Genomic DNA, 22,740 nt, shown 5'->3' on the forward strand with positions numbered 1-22,740 from the left:
GCAAGTGAATTAATAGGAATTCCAAATTGATAGATAAGTAAAACTTATTTTAAATTATTTTAAGACCTAGTACACAATACCTTAGTGAATTTAAACACACAATATGCAAAAAATATTTAAACACTCTGTGTTATATACAGTTAAAGTCAGAATTATTAGCCCCACTGAATTATTAGCCACCCTGTTAATTTTGTCCCCCAATTTCTGTTTAACGTTAAACAAACATCAAAGATGCTTTAATTTGTGTGTTGTGTGCTTTCTTAGACTGCAGAGAGCAGCATTATAACAGAAGCTTAAAATGTATTTAGTAGGACAAAACAGAGGTGCTTCTTCCCCAAGTGATAACACCTGGAAGAATCGTATGTTATTAACTGTGACATAATAAAAGCAACCAAAAATAAAAAATAATTTAAAAAATGCATTTTGAAATGCATTACTCATTAATCAGCGAAAAATTATTTTTGCAGTAGTCTTGTAGGATTTAATGAAGACGACAACTTTGTAATAAAAACAGCCACGACAAAATTTAGTCACAGCATCTACGTCTTAAGGCTGATTTATACTTCTGTGTTGAGTGATCGCCGTGAACTATGCTGCATGCCTTGTGCGTAGCCATGCATCTATAGTTATGTGCACTGTTTGTGTTGCTCTGGCAGTAGGCTTTTGTGTTCCACTAGTGTCAAGTTTCTTTGCAGGGGTTTTATTTTTTTCTGAACGATAAGTTACATTTTTTGAGAGGTGCACTTCAGTGTCGACGTCAACCACGAGGGCTTTGGAACCACGCAAAGGCTGCGCCAGACCATACACGTGCACTTCACGTAGAAGATCAGGCAGCTTTTAGTTTGTTGTAAATATGCGCCCTCTAGTGGCAAAAATGTAAATTTTTGGGACTCTAAGATCCAATTGAAAACCTGGTATGTGTATGGCCAAAAAAAAAAGTATATGAAGGTGTGGCTTTCATGCCAATCAAAACTAGTGTCACAAAATAATACCAGCCAAGAATGTGTACAAACAAACCACCTGAATTCCTTCATGGCTGTTTGTCATGTTTTGCTGCTTGTTACTATTTTTCTGGTACCTGCCAAAAAGGGACAGAATGTGCTGCGCTTTATCCAGCTAATCTGAAGAGAAGCCGATGCGTGGGTGAAATCCGTATCCCAGACATATCGGAGAGTCCAGAATGGTGTGTCTCCCTACAGCAAGGATGCAACTCAGAGTCGTTTATCTGTCAGTGGCCAGACGGCGCTCCCTGTCTACACAGCTGACAGACAGGGAGAGACAAGCCCAAGAGGACATGGGTGTCGAAACTCCAGATATCTCAATGGACACCGGCTCAATGCGCAGTGACTGTAGCTGAGGGCGAGAGGCTGGTCCACTGTGATGTGTCTGTCCAGCTTCTGTGAATTGTGTGTCTGCTGTCTGAATTCACCCAGTGCACCCACACTGCCCAGCCCAGGGGTCATACTGTATCATGTGACAGATAAGAGGAGTGTCGCATCTGGCAGAAGATGCTTTCCAGAAATAGTCGTGATATTGTTAAAGCATACATATATTATTTTATTTAATCTCTTAGGGCTTGATAACATGACAAATTCTGGTAATGCTTTATAAAATTACACACTATGTATAATTTAATAAGAATTGTTAAGCATTAATATTTAATTCATTATTTGTAAAGCATTAATCATTTTTTTTAGCTTCAAATGTTGTATTCTAGACTTATGTCCCTAATGATTGTGTTTTCATACTTTGTTCATGACTATTTTTTCATTAATAAAGTATTGAATTATTGACAAACCAGTTTAAGAATAGTTGGTGTTTTTTAAAGATCATTCAGAATCCATAAATAAAAGATTATTAAACTAACAAATTGTCATTTATTGGGCCTTTATAAAGCATAAATAGTCCTCACTTTAGGTCACAATACTGTACACACTAAGTTAAGTTAGTAAAGCACGTATTAACATACAAAGTAACTATTACATAATATATTTAATATTAATTTGAACAGGTTATAAATCATTTACTTTACTCATGCATTCTGGATGATCTTAAAAAACACCAACTGTTCAAATACAATTACGTCAAGAATAAAAGGTGTTAAATAAAGGACGTTCCACCAAATATTAATTTCTTAACTATTCTAAAGTTTAAACATTTGTAATGAGTTGTCTAAAAGTCAATATGATCATGTCTGATTATCACTTTTTGCTGTTTTATGCAAATTGACAACATTTTTATTTAAAATTTGATAGAAACGTCATCAGCATTTTACAGAATAAAACAGAAATTATGAAAATCTTTAGAAACTTTTCCATAGAACACATTTTCAAGTAGTCTCTATTCAAAAGGTGTATTTAAATCTCTATAATATACTCTCAACTGGCAGTAACATATTTCTGTAAGCTAACACACAAATCTCATCTAAGGTCACGTTTACACTGTCAGGTCTTGATGCCTAATTGTGATTTGTTGCCTATATCTAATTTTTTGCCTGTCCGTTTACACGTTACCCATATCTGATTCATGTGTTTACACTTGCCATGCAATTTACAATGTCTTGTATGCGTAAAGGCGTGTAATTGCACCACACTAGCCATGATGGAAGAAACTGTCTCGCTTTTAGCTCTGCGAAATATGCAAGGTTTACCCAACTTTAACATGATTTTGAAGCGAAGACAAAGAAGGAGGGAAAGGGCCATAACAGAAGGCAAGTACTTTCTGCTGTGGACCACTTACTATTTTCCTCCTCCATGTTTCCTCTGTTGTTGTTGTTGTTTAACTTGTTGGCATATCCACGCACGATATTTCTTCTACGTCATTAAACCGCAGAGAAGTACCACATTGTCGCAAATTTAATGACGTACAAAACGGAATTCCTCAATAAATCTGATCTGCCCGTTTACATGATAGTCGCATTGTCACATCTGATTTATATCTGATTTATTTCCACAGATGAAGAAGACCTGAAACTGATCTCTGAATATCTGAATGCATGTTTTTTTGTGTGTTTACATGGTCATAGAACAGAGCCGATTTGTGTCACATATGAGCACAAAAATTGGAATTGGGTCACATTTAACTGGCAGTGTAAACGGGGCTTAAAAGTGCATTGTTTTTCTATGTTGAAATATGTGACATTTTTAAAAATTGTATAATAAAATAATAAAAATATGACAAATCGTAGAGTAAAATGCAATCTAGTATGAACATCCCAATTTAATTGTACACTGAAAAAATTATTCAGAAATGATTCCTTGAATTTACTAAATTGTTTTAAGTTAAGTGGTTGTAAACTATTTATATGGGTTGAATTTAAACAAACAATTTAAGTTGAACGTTACTAAATTTAATTGTTTTTTCCCCCCAGTGCCTGACCATTGCTACACCAAAAAGATGTATGGAAACCAGGCCAGACATTTTGAGGTGATGCGCATATGTACACCCATACATACACATATAGACATAGCGTGAGAGCAAATAAAGTGATGAGACATTGATTATGCTATATTTCCTGCAAAAACAAACAACACAAAACAAAGATCTGAAAGCTATGTAAAACAGTGACTAGCGGTCTGCTGTTGTCCACCTTTTCCCACTCAAACCTTCCTAAAATGGGTATAAACAAAACTGCCAAGCCTAACACCGGGTCAGTGCCACTTTAAAACTCACAAACATGCCCTCATTAGCATACAACGCTCCCTTTCTAATGCACACTCTCCCTCTTGCTCTCCAAAACAAGGCTCAGACAGTCGACTGAGGTCAGCACACCATTTGCTGCTTAGTTTTTTCTTGCTCCTGTACCATAAATACTACTAAAAGCCAAAGTGTAGCTTAACTGAAACCAAAGAACAAACTAGTAAGACATGATTTCAACCAAATTAGTCTAAAATTAAGTTTGTTTTTAAGAAGTCCTTTTATGCCTAAGTGAAGAACCAAAAAAAAATTCTGAGATGTAATTTCAAGCTACAAAAAATAAATAAATAAATAAATAAATAAATTCACCACAGTGTATCCGTTTTACAATCATTTCTGAAGGACCATGTGTTCAATGAAAATGTAAAAAAGCTATCAAAAGAATAAAATGCATTTTAAAACAAATAATAAAAACAAGTTGCATATTTTAAATTGAGGATTATCTCATTTCCAGAAAGAGCATTATAATAGTAATAATAATTTACTAACTGCCTTGCAATTAACAATGTTAATTTCTTTATTTAATCAAAAAGAAAGGTTAATTTTTTATCTATTTATTTGATTTATTTAATTATTTCTATAAATAGTGGACTTCTATAGTGCTCAGGTTTGAACTTTCAAAGTGCAGATTTAATGCAGCTTCACAAACTCTTTACACGATCCAAGCCAAGGAAAGATTTTTTTTTCATTACATAACCTTTTTAACCACAAAGCGCGTGGAAATCTGCAGATTTACACAGATTTTTTTTTCTTTGTGCAAATGTATATTTCTTCAGTTTTTGAATTATTTTCAGTAATATTGAAGAATATGAAAAGGCAGTGAAATTTTCTGCCTTTAAGTATATATATTATATGAGAAACTTTTATATAAGAGATATTATATGAGAGACTTTGATTACCAAAAAAATGCATCTAATTGGATTTGCATTGTAAAAATTAAATAAAAGTTAAAAAGGTATTATTTTTTTAGTTCCTTTGTTACGTTTTTAGTTATGATACTCCCAAACTCATGCGGCATAAATTCACAGATTTTTTACTAAATTCTGCGCAGAGATAGCAAAAAATGTCCATAGATTGTGTCTGGCCCTGCCCATAGCTATTGTTAGACAAGCTTTTGTCAGTGAAAAGTTCACAATTCTGCTTTTCCTTTTTTTTTACCTCTAGGTAAAGAGTTCATTTTGGCCCAAAAAAACGTTGAGCTACCATTGGTCGATTACACAATCAGTGAGTGAGTGTGTTCTGGAACTCTGCCTACTTTGACAAGCAATTTCTTTACCCTGATTTGGGTGCCCACCTCCTCACACTACGTCTTTTCTTTGAGTATGCGCACACTGTCGGTGCCAGTCATGGGTGTGTTCAGTAACTGTGTACCATCACTCATCTTTTTCAAACTTCTTTTTGCCTTTAAATAAAGTATGAAAATGAGCTTAAAATATATGTGGGCCTTTAGTCCTCTGTTAAGAGCCCTTTGAAAATATGGTTTGAAAGATCAAGCCACTGAGCACATTAAAAGTCTTTGACATACATAAATCCTGGAATGTTTTCCTCAAAAACATTGATCTTTTTGAAGATAGCAATAAATGAACAACTTGGTTAATAAGACAGTGATTATGTTTACAAGGACATCAGTAATTTAATTATTTGCCTTATTCTGAAAAAGACAATAATATGATTAAAGTGTTTACATGAGTTGCTTTTTGAATATTCCTTTCATAATCTCGTTTTACATGTTATAGCACATAATACAATTAATGTCATTGCATCACCACGATATCCATGTTTGCTCTGGATTGTCGTGTAATTTCGGGTGTTTCATTTTTAGTGTCGCCTTTAACTGCAGTTTGGCACTTTCACTTACATTCAGGAACATTTCATGCATGCCCCCCGTGATAAACCGAGATATTGGATGCGAGTATGAACTGTTGAAAGAGTGTTGTTTTAAGGGAATTTAATACTGCACGCCATATGAGGAAAAAACCTCCACATGTGATGCAGGTGTCTGTGGTCCTTCACTGAATAGTATCAGACATCTGTGTGTGTAGACTATCCTGTCATAAAATGCAGCGAAAATCCTACAGGATGGTAATAGTTTGATTGCGGTGTTTAAATGCCTGTACTGCACTTCAATAATGTCAGTAACATTAGCATGCTCAACATGTCTTAATTCGATTTCTGTTTAGTTCGATTATGTCCTTACTCGGATTAAATTAATCAAAAGTCGCTGTTAAAATGGTAGACTCTTAATCAGAGTATTGTCTTAATAGTTTTAAAATCGAATTATTCGTGTCCATGTAAACGTACTCGGTGAGTAAGTTATGAGGAATTTTTTTACATTTTAAAAGACAACATTCACTAAGAAACTTCTTTAAAATAAATTGTGTGACCTGGAAACCTTATTACACGACAGGTCACACTTCATACACAAATGATTTAGCTTAAAACGGGTCCTGATGCATCTATGAAGTACACTTTAAGACACTTGAGTAGACGTGCACTAGTATTTGTGCGTGTTCGTTGAGTGTAGAGCACACAAGCAGCAGGTTACTTACGTAGTGGAGTTGACAGTGGTGTATCCTGAAGGGCACTCAGGGATGCAGGCGCCGTTGTGAATGACGTATTCGTGGCAGTCACCTTTGCCTTGCTTGCACTTGTTGTGGAGCTCCTGGCAAAAGCTGAAGCTGACGCAGCGCCAGCCCTTGAAGGTGTAGAAACCATGTGGGCACTTTTCGACACACATGTTGTTGTGCATGAAGTTGCGGCATGCCACGCATTTGTTAGACGAGTGGGGCTCCAAACAGCCGCCCAGACACTGGTCGTGGCAGCACTGGTTGTCTTTAGTGCAGGCGCGGTGCTTGCATGAGGATGGACACACTGTGGGAAGAAATAGAGAAACAGGGGTTACATTTAAAGGAAAATACAATGCATCTTATGCAAGATGATAGATATCCATAGTGGGTCCTTTAAATGAAGTACCACCCTCCCATTCGTTTTGATAATTCAATCAGTGTGTGCGTTCTAGAACCACGCACCAGCCGACTGAAGGAAAGCTTCTTCCCACAGACTATCAGGCTGAAGAACACTCGACACACCTCACACAAAAACTTTCCATAGCCCTCACTGCATATCATCAAGATGTAGCATGCACTGCGCTTTATCCAAATCTTTACTTAAAACAATATTGCCTACGAAAGTTTTACACCACCAGTCAAACAGTGTCTACCTTTTTGACTGTGTACTTGTCTATCTGTGCCCACATGTGTGTAATGTGCGTTTTTCTTAAAGTATTTATTGTCTATTGCGTATAATATTACAGTCAGCATTGCCAATAGTATATTGTTTTGTTTTTTGGAGTATGTTGTTGTATTTTGCACTGTTTGGAGCCAGCACCTAAGTTTTCACTCATCATAGTACACGTGCTGCTGATGATGGGACAAAAAAAGTTATTTGATTTTGATTTGATTTGGTATATCTGGCTTTATTCCAAAATGAAAAACATATTTTTTTAAATTTTAAGTTAAAAACAAAATAACATTTAAACAATGTTGTATTCCCACCAATACATGCATCATATTTGAGTGATTGGTATCATTATTATTATTAGCATAATATAATTACATTCATGAAAATTTTAATTAATTGATATGACCATACCACAACCAGGCATTTAATTTAATCTTCCCTTTTCAGAAAAGCACACGTTTATTTAATAAGCATGTCAATTTAAACACACACGTATAAATGTACATTTTCACAGGCTCAAGGTGGACATCATATGTGTTCTGCAGTTTATTTTCATTTCAAATAAAACTGATGTCAGTTTAAAAAATGACAAAAGACATATTTACATGTAAAAAAAAAAAAAAAAAAAAAAATTCAAAGTAATGGATGTTATTAATTCTGTAAATCTGCTTAAATTGTACTTATGAGGTGTGATTGCCTTTGCAGCACTTTTAGATAGAAGGTTACTATTGATCAAATAGAGCAATATTATTGAAGGAAAAAAAAAAAGATTCCTCCAACCGTTAAGCAATGGCTTATGAAACTTCTACACCACTTGACCTTAGAAAAATACAATATACTGTAAGGGGTTGTACTGATATGTTGTTTCTCACCTGTTTTAGATCACATAAAGAAGATGGACCCCTCAGTTATTGCAGAAGCGTGGAACCTTTCCATGTTATATTTTTATTATTTTCTTTTTTCTTTTCTTTCCTCTTTCATGACATGAAGTAAAATGTTTTATTGAGAGCTACATTGCATCTTTATATTTGTTGCTTGCATTCTTATATTGATTTCCCAGGTAATTTCTAACAGATCGTAACCTTATTAATATATAAACAAATTAATTTAAAAAGAATGTTTTCTCTAACAGTCCTTTCACACTTAGTTTGATTGCCTGTTCTGAACTCGAATTTGAGTAATCAGCTCTGCATTGCACATGTGCATTTGAACCTATTTATATAGTTTAACTGCAGCTCACTTTCTATGATTTCATATGATCACTGCATTTACATCTGAAAAGTTTGCATCAACCCTAACGGTTTTCAGAAGCACACCTGCCTTCATAAAACACCACTTAAATAATTGAAACTGACATCCATAAAACTGTAAGCATGTATTTTAACCTTATTCCAGGTTAAAATAAGTAAAAGGGTACACTGTTTTAACAATATTCTGTTTGCGAACATCCTGATATCAGCGTTCCCACGTAATGGAAAATGAAAAACCGGAGTGTCTGAGAAAGCCGATTAAAAAAAATAATAAATGAAGTGTATACTTTGGAAACAGGTGCAGAAACTTAAGACTTCCACTGTACATGCAAAAATAACAAATTTTATCTACTGTTCTTTTGTTAAAGAATGAATTAGCCAAAATATTTAGTGGAAACTGACAGATGCTGTCAATACTTAATGCTTTACCTGTAATATAGCTTTAAGTGCTTTCTCAGTAACTCCAGTCATGTTTTAACTTGCTGCAATGCCAGGTTACGATTGTAAATATTAAAACAATGACAAAATGGCCTACTCCGATAAACAGTTTCTAAAATGGTGTAACAGCATTCCTCTGCCTTTTATGCCTCTTTCTTTCCGTCATACACACACGCACACAAAACTCCATAAACTCACAGTGCACAGAACAGCACACTGCTGCCAGTTGTTTGACAAGAGTCTTGTTGTAGGTCCTTCTCTCCCACTGAAGTCACTGTTTACATATTTCTTCACCCCCACCTAAACGATGGAGGTGAAAGAGGCCATGTGTGGCACAGGCAAAGGAAAGAAAGAGGAAAAACCCCAAAGATAAATACAGAAAGATCTGAGGGTCACAGGGGTCCTGTAGTGCAGGGAAGAGGATCTACAGCGTCGTACGGAATCCTCTGGAAACACTGTATGTGACTTTACTGGCCTCTTTCTAACAATGTGACCTGCAAGCTTGTCTCTGAGACAGCCTGTTAAAAATAAACCACGCATGGCTAGCTGGAGCATGCGCTGCTCTCCGACATGCATATGAATGCAACTGCACGTGTGTTTGAACACGAACACATAATCTCCCTCTGACAATCCCACAGATTTGTTGCAGAATTTATTCTTATATGAACTGATGTGTCGAGTGCCAATAAACATACCCCTTGTGTTCAAATGGTTTTGTAAAAATGCCATTTTTAATAAAAGTATATAGACATATAGAGAAAAGGTCTGGTAAGGACTACTAAATACCACTTCCTTAGTACTTAAATTATTCCATTGGATCATGTAGAGTATTTTAATGTTTTAATGATGACAAAACAGAGGATCTCGCTCCCAGATTGGGATTATAATGCAGAGCGGCATTAAAACAAAATCCATATATCTACAGAGTTCTGTCTACATTACTCTACCACATACATACTGTAGGTGAAGAAGCTGGAACAGTCCTGTTATCCCTAGAATATTCCACAGCTCTCAGCCAATAAGAACAAACAAACAATAAATTTCACTTATTTAAAGGTATAGATCATTCAGAAATCTAAATTCTGCTGTCATTTACTCTCCCTTCACTGGCGCTAATGAATTTAAGTTTTTTCTTTTTCAGTTGAACACAAAAGATATTTTAAAGAATGTTGGAAATCTGTAACACTGACTTCCATAGTAGGTAAAACAAACACTATGAAAGTCAATAGTTACAGATTTCCAACCTTCTTCAAAATATCTTTTGTGTTCAACAGAACAAAATATATGAAACAGGTTTTGTGTAGAGCTGCACAATATATTGTTTCAGCATCGATATCGCAGTGTGTGAGTCTACAATAGGCATATGCAATGTAGTTTGGATTATGGTTGACCAGACATTACACTTAACAATATACTGGAGTAATTTTACATTTTAACTTTAGAGTGAAAGTTTATTATTTGCATGTGTTTTTAGGGCCTGACTTTAAGGATCCAAAGCAAACTTGAGCCATTTGGGCAGATTAATTTAACATTATATAAATACTTACTCAATTAAAATGATGCAGTGTAATTTCTGCTTCTGAATACTGTTTGATACCCCCCCCAAAAAATCATGAATCACTATTTATTTGCATCTGTACTCCATTGTATTTAACTTTTCTTGTCATTTTTAAATGGTATTTTATGCAGATACGCTCCTACAGTATCATCCCAATTTATCAAAATTTTAGAATTCTTTACAAACTATTCAAGTCATCTGGAGAGATAGAATTTATATTGCAAAAAATATTGAAGTGAACATAAAAACATTGCAATGTCAGATTTTTTTTTTTCCAATTTCATGCAGCTCTGGTTTGGTGGGTGAGTAAATGGCAGAATTTCTTTTTGGTTTAAACGATTGCCTTTAAAATGAAAAGTGACGCTCTTTTGAATTTGATTAATCATCAAAAAAGAATCCAATAAAATAACAAACATCTGAAGTCTTAGTATGAATAGTAATACTAATATAAAACAAAGAAATAAATATAAAGACTATATAAAACAATTAGCATCACATTATCGATGTTGATATATGACTAAGCAGACACACAAACATTATTAGAGCTGTGCAAAAGCAAAGGACACAATAATGAATCCCATTAAGATGCCCAAAGGACTAAAAACAAGTCACAGAGGAAGTGTGTGTGTGTGTGTGTGTGTGTGTGTGTGTGTGTGTGTGTGTGTGTGTGTGTGTGTGTGTGTCCTAATGGAATATTGGCTTTGAATCGGTGATGTTAACGCCACAAACAAACACAATCCTGCTGTAGGTTTAGTACAAGGCCAGCAAACGCAGCTCTGCTCCATGACAACACAGATGCCACAACGCTGAAATCTCCAGGCCTGCCTTGTGTTTAACAATTAAGTATTCAGCAGACTTTTAACACCACCTTAAAGCCTTTGACAAGTGTTCTGTAATTTAGGCAAACACTAATCTTTCCGAATGCTTCGAGGCTTCTCTAAAAATTTCCAAATGCTCATGACAAGCTCTGACAAACCCAGGGATCATGAAAAAAGTGAATTCATGTAGAGCTTTGCAGAAATGGAGCAGGCAAAAAAAAGAAAAATAGAGAAAAAGTAGTCAAGAAAAAGTGAGAACGCTGGCAGTAATCAGAGCGGCTCAAATGAATTTATATGCAAGTTCAAAACAATTCTCAGTTTTTCCACAGAGCTCCTCAACACATCTTTCCAAATGCTGAAAAGGTGCTTTAACATGCTTTTTTTAAAATTAAGTATATACTTGAATAACAGTACATGACATTCGAAATATACCTCTACCGGCCACTTTATTAGGAACACCAGTTTAATTGCTGAGGAATATATATAATATAATATACTGAGGAATATTTCCAGTGCCTTGTTAAATCTTTGCCATAAAGGATTAAGTCAGTTTTGATGGCAAAAGGGAGTCCAACCCGTTACTAGTAAGGTGTACCTAATAAAGTGACCGGTGAGTGTATAGTAATAATATGTTGGTTTTAAACATACAGAATATTAGTGGAATACAGTTATGCAAACAATATAACATTACCCAAATAAAATAAGAAAACATTTGCTAATTAATGAACGAATTAAAAAGATAAGTGTTCATTTACAAAGAAAGTCTCAACAAAAGAAATCACACGGTTCCACATTTGATAAAATAAGTTGGCAGAGTCTAGGACTGCACAAAATATATTGTTTCAGTATCAACATTGCAATGAGTGCATACATAAGTCACATCACAAGATACGCAATGCTGAGCATGAATTATAGCTGATAACTAGCTACAGAACACCCATTTATAGAGTCTCTGTTAAGTTTAACCTGTGTTAAGACATGTGACTGAGCAATTCAAGACCATTTCAAACAAAAATGTATGATGTTTACAGGTATATCAAAGATTTTTTAACTGTTCATACAGAATTTATACAATTTACGAGAAAAAAAATTCTGTTAGTCAAATGTTTGTCTTGTTTCTAGACCCGAATTATAGGTTATTTTACTTATCCCATTGGCAGATCATTTTGCTTAATTTTTTGTTTAACTCTAAATTTTGCCTTATTTCTTTTGAAGGTGAAAACAAAACAATATTTTTTTCATCTAAGAATTTTGATATTTGGACAAGCAACAAAACAAAAGCAAAATAAGAAAAGCATAATTTACATTGTGATTATGCAGTTTCTGTACTTGAATACTGTTAACTCCCCAGAAAACTGTCAAATAGAGCTATTAAAATCTTGTAAAACAATTTTATACTATTTATTGCAGAATAATAAAATATCACAATATCAGACTTTGCCAATGTCGTGCAGCCATAGCCGACATGCATTTTTACTGCACATTATGGTACAGATCAAGTCTGCGCCTAGCTGTTGTTGTTCACTTCAAAATGTCAGGTGACACCAGGTCAGCCAACTCGAGGAAAACAACATTACCCTCTGTCCCTTATACACGACAATCCAGGGAGGGCCACTTCACTGCCTGCCGCGAAAAGATCGTGCGTGTGTGTGTGTGTGTGTGTGTGTGTGTGTGTGTGTGTGTGTGTGCGCGCACATGTGACAACAATGCAGGCGCTAAGTTGGAAAAAACAGTCAAGCCACAAGGATTGTGTAAATTGAAAGCACATTAAATTAAGAAGAATTCCATGCTGCGCTAAAAACAACCTTGTTGACTCCAAAATGTCTTTCTGTGAAAATTCATTATCTATTCTTTGAAAACCCTCCGCCTCCCATATTCTCTCTCTCTTCTTCCTCTTGCTCTCCTGCTGAATGTGGATATGAGCAAACACGCACACGGCGTGCACTGCGACTCCCGATCCAGAGAGTCCAGGCCATTTAACAGGCCTGACCGCAGACCCACCCTCAACCTTAACCAATGTGTTTGCTGGCTGTAGAAAGTAGCCATTCAATGGTCTGTAGCGACTGTGAAGCAGGGCCACTGTGTGTGTTAACCCTTCATTGCCCATGTGCCTGCAACCTTGGGCGGAAAAGCAAGGGGAGTGAAAAAAAAACACTGCTACAAATGTTAGACCAACTTGTTCCTCTGCTCTGGAAGATGCCGGCTTCTGTTTGCTAACAGATAGATTATAGAGTAGAGTATGCTGGAAGCACTGCTGTCATTGATTGATTTTGCTTGTTAAGTAGCGCATATTTGATGCCAATAATAATATTCAAGAGAATTGTGCCGTTAAGTCATCCACATATCATTTTTACAAGGCAAATTGTCAACTGGCGACGACATATTAATGTGGCTAAAAAGGTTTTGTAATGATACAGAATATTTCAGCTGTTCATTTCTGAACTTTCTATTTGTGAAATATATAAATGTAATAAAATATAATAAAATAGCTTGTTTTTTTAAATACTGAAATGTAATACAGCTAGTAAAGTTTTAAACGATTTGAATGCTATGCTTTTGTCAACCAATAAATGATGATTCCGACACATAATAGCAATATGTCATTTACCACAATAACTTGGTCAGGCATATGTAGAAAAAGACTGATTTGATGATGAGAGAGAAGGTCAAATGGGGTTTAAAAATCTATCTTGTTTGAAGATTGTAATGCAGCTGCCCTTCGAATATAAAGAGATTACCAAGTTTTATCAAAAAAATGGCATGATAAATAAAGATATGGTTCTTAAAAAAAAAAAAAAAAAAAAAAAAGTTTTGCTCTGAATCACCTTCATGATTTATGTTTTTGAATCTTTTGCCTGCTACTGGTCTACATTGATGGGGCAAAGCCGAAAGAAAAATGAATAAATGGTTTGTATCAACACAATCATGTTTCCATTATTCAAAATTTGCTGCAAAATATGAATACTCTGAAAAAGGGCTGCACAATATATCGCTTCAGCATCGATATTACGACTTTGCAGTGTAATTTTTACATTTACATATACAAAACCATAAAGCATGCACCGTTTATTTGACTTTTATGTTTGCTTTCTTGCATTTATATATGCTTGCAGCTTGTTTATTACATGTTATGCATGATTCACTCCCCTACAGAACCATACCAATCAATCAAAATGAATACATTCGGTAACGCTTTAGTGAGAACACTTTAATTCACACTATTAATTAGTTGCTTATTAGTATGCATGTTATTTATATATTGGCTGCTTGTTAGTACTAATAAAGCACATATTCTGTTTGACCTTATTCTACATTCTTAATCTCCAATACAAACTACTTAAAAAAACACTAATAAGGAAAGCGTGAACCAGTGGGCAAGTATGATGATGGCTTTTGCCTCTTCAGAAGCATTAATAGTCAAATTAATAACAAAGAAAAACAGCACATCAATAATATGGGTATATTTTGGTTTCAAAGTCAGACACCGAACAAAAACAGGTCATTTGTGAGAATTGTTGCCACAGCATGAGAAATTACAACAACCAGCACCTAAAAAGCACCACAGGCTAAAAAGTTAACAGAAAGTCTGCCAGTGACACTCAATCTAGTAGCAACCAACAGCATGGTACAATTTCAGAGTTGTTTCAGCCATGTTAGTTCGCTGAGTGTTCTGTATTTTTATTATTATTATTTTTCTGTTTGTACAATAAGCTACACCATCTTCCTTATTTGAGTTCAACATGTTTGCAGAAAGGTAAGGTAATACATTTTATGTTTACTGTTTGCTCTAGAGAAAAATTAGTGTTTTATTTTTTAATATATAAAAACAAATTTAAATAAATGTTTTAGTTAATAAGTTAATTGTACGTTTATATAACATTCACTGCATTTTAGCAGTAAGATATGATGCAGATTATTCAGCTGAAGCAAGGCTACAAAATCAAATTAAAAAAAATCACTTTTCTAAACGAAATATTATATTGTACTATAATATTATTTTTAATATAATGTTGTAATGCTTATTATAAATAAATTGGGCTTTTATGGAAAAGCTCCATTACTTATTTTAATTAAACTATTTTATTTACTTTTAAGTTTTAATATTTAGTATGAATAAATGTCTACAATATTGAATTAAATTACACTTAAACCAAATATATTTTAGTCAACTACAGAGTAGAATTAGTCAACTAAAATCTTAAGAAATTTAGTTGACTAAAACTAAAATAAAACTAAAATGATTCTGAAGACTAAATTATGACTGAAACTAAGATGGATTTTTAGTCAGAAGGCTAAAACTAAATCAAAGTTTGCTGTCAAAATTAACACTTTTGTACTGCTTATTATAAATAAAGATGCTTGTACAGCCAACCTTTTATCCATTGATTCATTCATTCATTCAACATTGTCAATTTCTTTTTACTAATAATAAATGATTACTTGGTCAAAATGAAAGTTCCTCTGATTAAAAAACACCACGTTGAGTCATTTTTGACAAATTTATAAACAAAACAAAAATAACACAACAAAATAAAACTAAAGCCCTGGCAAGCAACATAACACTCCAGCTCCTTCTCTCCGAGTGCAGATGGGAGTGTGTACAGAGGGAGCCATTCATTGCTCATTAGCTTTCATTCATTCATGTTCTGGCCGTCTATCTGCTAGATCTGGGTCACGTTTCAACATCGGGGTGGGTGGCCGCATGTGACTCATTTATCAGAAACAGCGAATTGCGTCCGTAGGTTCAATTCAGTTTATAACATCAGAAATAGCACTTGTGCGCAAACACCTGAGATGAGATTTACTTCTATTAGGAATAAGCGCTACATGTGAGTGAAATAAAGAGACAGAAAAAGGCAAGAGCATTAAAGGGACAAGAGGTGTGTGAAAGGAAGCCATCAGCGCCAAAACACAGAATCTGACCCCAGAACAGGCAATGTCCTCTCGCTGGACATAGATCACATACAGTTCAGTCTATAAACACGCAGCTGTACCACAGGAAGGAAAGGCAGCACTAGAGAGCTTTTGTTTTTATGACAGCCAAAGTATGACACGTCGGCAAGTGACAAACACTCAAAATCTTCTCTCTGCCACTGCAAATACACAGCAATTCATGCTAAGACTCATCATAGTATCCAATCAGCACCTGAGACATTTCCCTGGAGTAATAACTGCTTCATGCCGTTATGAAGAAACAACAGATTTGGTTGGGAAATACAGGATAAAAAGGACTCAAATTTTCCAAGCTGTGCTCCTAAAGATAAAAAAATAACAGAGACCTTAACAAGTGCTAGAGGAAAAACAAACATGCTATCTCTGGAAATTATTTGTCTTTAAACTGGGTCAAAGGCCATGAGATAGACTCCAGATTCTCCTGCCGGACAATTCTCATTAAGACCAAAACAACCACACGCAAACTTTACTGTATTTTGAAGGAGCATTCGGTGAAAATGTCTTTTCTAATTAAAATTATGCGCATAATGCAGGAAGGGCCATTTACGAAATTAAGCTCTGCTTTGTGCGCTTGTCACACAGTTTTCAAGCTTCATATTGTGAGGAATTCACTACAGTAAATGGGGGCCCCTTAAACTGACCAGATGGGTGAAAGGATTTCTTTTAAAGAGTAAAGGATCATTTGGGAAAGCAGGGTAGAGCCAGTGACAGTATCCAGGCAAACTGATCTGGATGTGTTTGGCAAAATAAAGACAAAATTATTATCTGCCAGAACTAAACAGCCAAAACATGATGTGGAGTTGCAAGAACATTGATGTGCAGATACTAACATACGGCAGGTGGTTAAATATTGGTCCAAAGAATTTTATTTATTTTAGTCCCTGTAAACTGTTTTTATTTGACATTTTTTGAATGGAACCAAATTATGATTCAACTCGATCTGCAAGAAAAAGATCATACACCAAAATCTAATTTCATATGAGGGTCAAAATGATAATATAATATAATAATATATAATATAATATAATATAATATAATATAATATAATATAATACAGTGCTCAGTATAATTGAGAACAGCTATTTTGAAACTGAATATTTTTATTCATTTCTCATTGAATATATGCAGTTTATTTTGGTGCATTGAAAAAAAAAACAGATTTATTTAACAGATATATTTATTAAAATAATATTTTAGTCACCAAACATACTTAGAAATGGAAAGATAATACAATTAAATTCAAGCAAAATATTGCAAAAAAAAAAAAAATACAATTACATTTTTCTTGATTTTTCCTCTTTTTAAAATTTGTATTTAATATTTTTCTATAAAAGTATGAATTTGGATCATTATCACAAGTTATTTTGTTAAATTAGCTCCATATTTGGTTTCAGTACTGACTAATATAATGTATATGCCTAAATAAAATTAAAATATTGTACAGCTTCCTATTTAAATATGAATTTAAAGGATAGATTTGTGAGCGGTGTACTTATATATGCTGAGCACCGTGTACCAACTTAATATTCTAGATGCACTTGGCCGTTTTATAATGACATTGTTTAATTAAATTGTTTTGTAGGACTTTTAATAACTTGTGATTATACTGACTTCAGAAATCACAAGCTAAAAAGATACACATTTCACTGACAGAGAACAAATGGCGAAGTATAATTTTATCTGCGTTGTCATGACAGCACAGGAATGCTATCGTAAGCAGCAGAAACAAGTATACTAGATTGAATTGTCTTGTCAACGCATTACTTAAGTGAACTTTGCTTTGTGAACTTTGACTGGTGTGCGCATGATCCGCTGGGTATGCTCTACTCAATGCAGCAACAAACTGAGCTGTTGCATAGCACATTGAAATAATTGGGTTTCATATCGCATCGCTTTCCATGTCTGGTGTAAAACCTGCTCTGCACAGATACTACAGTATAGGCTCCTCACTTTTAGGTGAGTGAAGGCAGTTTACTGAACACTGCTGGGCAGAGTGGTGAGACTGTTTTTCAGTCGGTAATTCAACTTTATCTGTCTGTGAACAGCAAGACGGGGGCGTAAGATGAAGGAGCGTAACTTGTGGTAAGTTAGAGAGGCATAACTTGCAGTTATCAAAATCCCATTGAACCATGCGAGATGTCACAACGAGATGTTGTTGGCAAGATAACAGAAATACTTGTCAGAGAACATTTTCACCAAACGTTTTCATGAATTTTCTCCAAATTTATCCACAACCAATTAATTCGATATATTATTATATTCATTCATTTAGCAACTCTACCATGCAACTCCACTCATTGACTTCTTCATTTGTTTTGTCATTACAGACCTACTTAGCGTCGTCCCCTGTGGTTGCATACAACAGTACAATGGAGAGCGTGTCAAGTATGAAACCCTCCGCATCTCGCAGCTGTAAGTTAATAACTGTGATGGTTGGGTTTAGGGTTAGGGAAGATGTAGACATTAATAACTGTGATAGTTGGGTTAAGGGTTGGGGTAGTTGTAGACATTATAACTTTGATGGTTGTGTTTAGGTTTGGGGTAGGTGTAGACATTAATAACGATGATGGTTGGGTTTAGGATTGGGGTAGGTGTAGACATTAATAACGATGATGGTTGTGTTTAGGTTTGGGGTAGGTGTAGACATTAATAACGATGATGGTTGGTTTTAGGATTGTGGTAGGTATAGATGTTAATAACTGATGTACAGCACCATCTTGCCGACAACAGTTTTGACATGTCTTCATAACTTCAAGTTACGCCTCTATAACATATACAAGTTACGCCTCTAAGGCCCCTCCATGTTATGCCCCTGTCTTCCAGTGGCTGTTTTTCTCTTTCAGCCGAGCCGAAAACTGAAAATGCCATTGTTGACCGACAATTTTCACCAGCTCAAAATGTTTTGTATTCCTATTTATCAATGTTAAAACCGTTATGCTTCATAATTTTGTGTAAACTGTATTTCTGTCAAAATGTGTAAAATTTTCTGTGTGTTCTGTAAAAATGTAATACGATATTAATATAAAAGAACACATTTCACTGACTTTTACTGCAGACAAAGCTGACACAACGGGGGACAAACACATTGGCTGTTAATCAGCCATGCAGGCACAGTTATCAGCCAAATTCAGATTAATTTCAGACAAATCTCATTATTAGGTGATTAATGGCCCTGGCTGACACAGCAGCACAGCTCTGTCAAGCCAAATAAACTGCAGACACACCATAACTTTTAAAAACAGTAAAGGATGATTCATAGTGCGATCTTTGTTGAAAAGGTTAAGATCGATGACCACCATTCAGTGTCTTCTTCTGTTTTTTAGCAGTTTTTCATTAACTCCTGTTAGATCTGTGTTTATATAACTCATCATCAGGAATGTTTTATCGTCCTAGCTGAACAACAGCAGGGTAACCCACACATAGACGTATAAACACAGACCACGCTGCACTAGCTACACCTCTCATGTGAAGACAAGACTAATTCTTCATTTATGGACCTCTGCCAAAGCAACCCGAGGCTGACGAACACCTCCTGTCCAAATAATGCTTAATTCCAGAGTAAGGCGTTGTTGTACAACACTAGCAGGATGTTCTGGACTGTAATGTTTCCCAGCCTGTCTAATGCAGTTGAAGATGGTCATTTAAAGGCTTCATCAAAACAAAGTGAGAAAGAATTTTAGTAATGTATAAATAATGTGTTAATATGGCAAACAAATCATAAAGCATAGCAAGCACAGTAACTATAAAGAATGCTAAATGCAGGTGTTAAAATTATTTTGAATGTTCAGACTACAACTACAATTAAGATGTAGAGAAACTATATAGTTGAGATCCCTTTCAGAATAATTTTCCCAGTAATAAAATGAAATAAATAAATAAATACTGACAGTCATGCATTGAAATAGAAAACTATTGCGTATGTAAAAGTTATACACATAACACTGTAGAGAAGATCTGTGCATGGTGTTAAGTAGGGATGTACTGAATTTTCGGCCACCGTTTTGGCCGAAAGATTTTTACCATCAAAACCACACGACTGAAAATGTATGTCATGATGATGTTAACAAAAACCACGGCCTGCACATGCTTATCTGAACGGGGCCTGTCTAGATTCTATTCCATCTATTCAGATCCTCAGCACTTTAGCTTGACTGAAATCAATCCACAATATATAGATCATTACTTGGAATCTTAAAAATAAAGCAGCACGCACGCAAAATGATCCAGACTACGATGGATGTGGAGAGAGGGAGTAGCGCACCAGGAAAGAGAGAGAGAGATCAGTGCCAATTTGCCCAAAAGTCCTTAAGTAATTTAACTAAAGGCAGGACAAATTTCCCTGAGGTAAAGTATTTCATTAAGTGAAACGGTCACCCTTACCTAACGCTTAAGCAAAAGGAATCATGTTTATACTATAGTAACTATTGTTAAAATATGGTTTTAGTAAAACCAAAGCAACCACAAAGTAAACTTTTACTTTTTGCAAATATTCTATGGTTTTACTATGGTTTTTGTAGTAAACACAAAATGAAATAAATTAATGATTTTATTTTTTATTTTTAAACCTAAAAATTTATGTATGCAATTGCAATGCCTTGATTATAGTAAGGTTAGTATACAGTCAAAGCCATAAATGGAATTGTGCTAACCATTGGCATAATTTCTTTCAATGTTTTAGTTTGATGCCTTGCTTGCCTGTTTTTCAGTTTTCGGCCAAGAATTTTCATTTTGGTGCATCCCAATCCCCCGTTTTAAAAAGTGAAAGAGTAAATAAAAGTACCCCAGGTATGTGCTATAAAGTGTTTGCATTGCCCAAGAAATGCTGAGAAAAAGAGTTTGTGTTTTTATTCCACTACAATGACTGTGATCAGTAAATTAGCCTGATTTGATAGATTACACGAGCTGGATTCAATGGTCAGATGTGCTAGTAACACACTGGGGACATTGGCGATTGAAAAAGCATAAAATATTTTTTTTAATCGTCGTCAGTGTAGATGTAGATACAGAATACTATACTATACAGAATATCTTTAGGTGCAGTGAAAGTATATAGCTTGTCAAAACCATGCCATAAAATCCAATAAACTCTCTTTAAATGCTTGAAGCTGTCTCACCTTGGAGAAGGAAACAAAATGAACATCGCACACTTCGGGGAACAGAGTTAAAAAGGTGATGAAGCACCTGATGACCCCTCAGAGCTTCCAAGATACTGTGAAGCACTAGAAAAGCATTCCAGAAGGACAATCCTCTCTTTTAGGAAGGACTGAGAGACTGGCTCAGCTTCACACCAGAAACAAGATTTAGTAAGACAACAACCCGACTCTCACTGCCAAAACAATGCTGGAGTCTCTGAATGCCCTTGATAACCCTGTTTTTGTTGCCTATTGTGTTGAGATGCAGCAAAGGCGTTGTATTAAATGGCACATTGCAACACAATTATTTAAACTCTTCATTCACTGGTGATCATTTACTTTTTACTTTGTTCGCACAAAAACTTGCTCTTAATTCATTCTCGTCAGCTTAAACTGTGGTCCTTAGCGGGCAAAAATATGCAAATCAGTGAATACTGGTACATTCAGAGTCAAAAAACACACACATTTAAAACAAAATTAATACCAGTGGCTTCTGACAATTCATTCATTTCTTTTCTTTTCGGCTTAGCCCCTTTATTAAGCCGCAATTTATCTCTGGGAAACATCCATACACACTCATTCACACTCATACACAACGGACAATTTTAGCATACCTAATTCACTTGTACTGCATGTCTTTAAACTGAGGGAAACCGGAGCACCCGGGGGAAACCCACGTGAACGCAGGGAGAACATGCAAACTCCACACAGAAACGCCAATTGACCCAGCCAAGGCTTGAACCAGCGACCTTCTTGCTGTGAGGCGACAGCACTACCTATGCACCACTGCGTTGTTGCTCCTGGCAATGCATAAAGGTATTATTAAGCAAAGATAATTTATTCTGGGTGAGTAAATTAACAGCAAATTATGACTTTTTGTTCAAACTATTTCTTAAAAAGACTATCAAATATCTTTTATCATTGGCCATTTCTCACAAAGCGTTTTAATTCATATCTCAGCATCCTGCAAACAAAAAAGGGCAGGCACCTTGGACAAACTGTGTAACATCTTAGTAAATTAGAATGCACTAATGTTACATACAGTATAGTACAGTAAGCCCCCGTTTACAATAATATGTTTTCGTTTTAAAACACAAGTTTTACGATTACGCCATCCGTCCACACTACGCTGGAGCTTTTGATCACCGAAAACAGAGCGTTTCTCAAACACTGAAAAGGCCATCTTCATTTTAAAATGCTGCTGCTCTGTGTCAGTGTGGATGGGGGGGAAAGCGGAGACATCTGAAAACGAAGGCATGACCGCAGACATTCGCCTCTGTGATTGGGGCCTTTTCCTCAATATTAAGTAGCCTACAGTTCAGTCTTGCATCCTCTCCTTGTAAGTGCAGACTTCCCAAGTTTGATATGAAAAACAAGCTCCCAAGGATACATCGGGTAAATCTTCAATGGGAAACGTGTACTTTATAACCTCATTCACATCACCCTGGCTACGTTGTTTCACTTTCTTAACAATCAAATGAAAACATGATATAATGAACTGCCTATTTTCATTTTGATATTAGCAACTTAAGACACCAAAAAATGGCATCTTGTGGCTACATATTTATATGAGAGTCATCTTCACTGTATGCATATTTATAACAAAAAGAAGCCTATAACATTAACGGCCTCCTTTAATTTTCATTGAAAACATA

The 22,740-nt window shown here is 35.2% G+C and overlaps 1 protein-coding gene across 6 annotated transcripts in view; it reads right to left on the minus strand.

The window, feature by feature from the left end:
- Nucleotides 1-22,740, minus strand: part of insra (insulin receptor a) — a 105,492-nt gene that overhangs the window by 24,479 nt on the left and 58,273 nt on the right. For all 6 annotated transcript variants that reach the window (XM_073911792.1, XM_073911788.1, XM_073911789.1 and 3 more), the window contains 1 exon segment: nucleotides 6,246-6,567. In XM_073911792.1, the coding sequence (XP_073767893.1) occupies nucleotides 6,246-6,567 (322 nt within the window).

This window comes from Danio rerio, chromosome 2, assembly GCF_049306965.1.
Source record: "Danio rerio strain Tuebingen ecotype United States chromosome 2, GRCz12tu, whole genome shotgun sequence".
NCBI classification, from domain to species: Eukaryota; Metazoa; Chordata; class Actinopteri; order Cypriniformes; family Danionidae; genus Danio; species Danio rerio.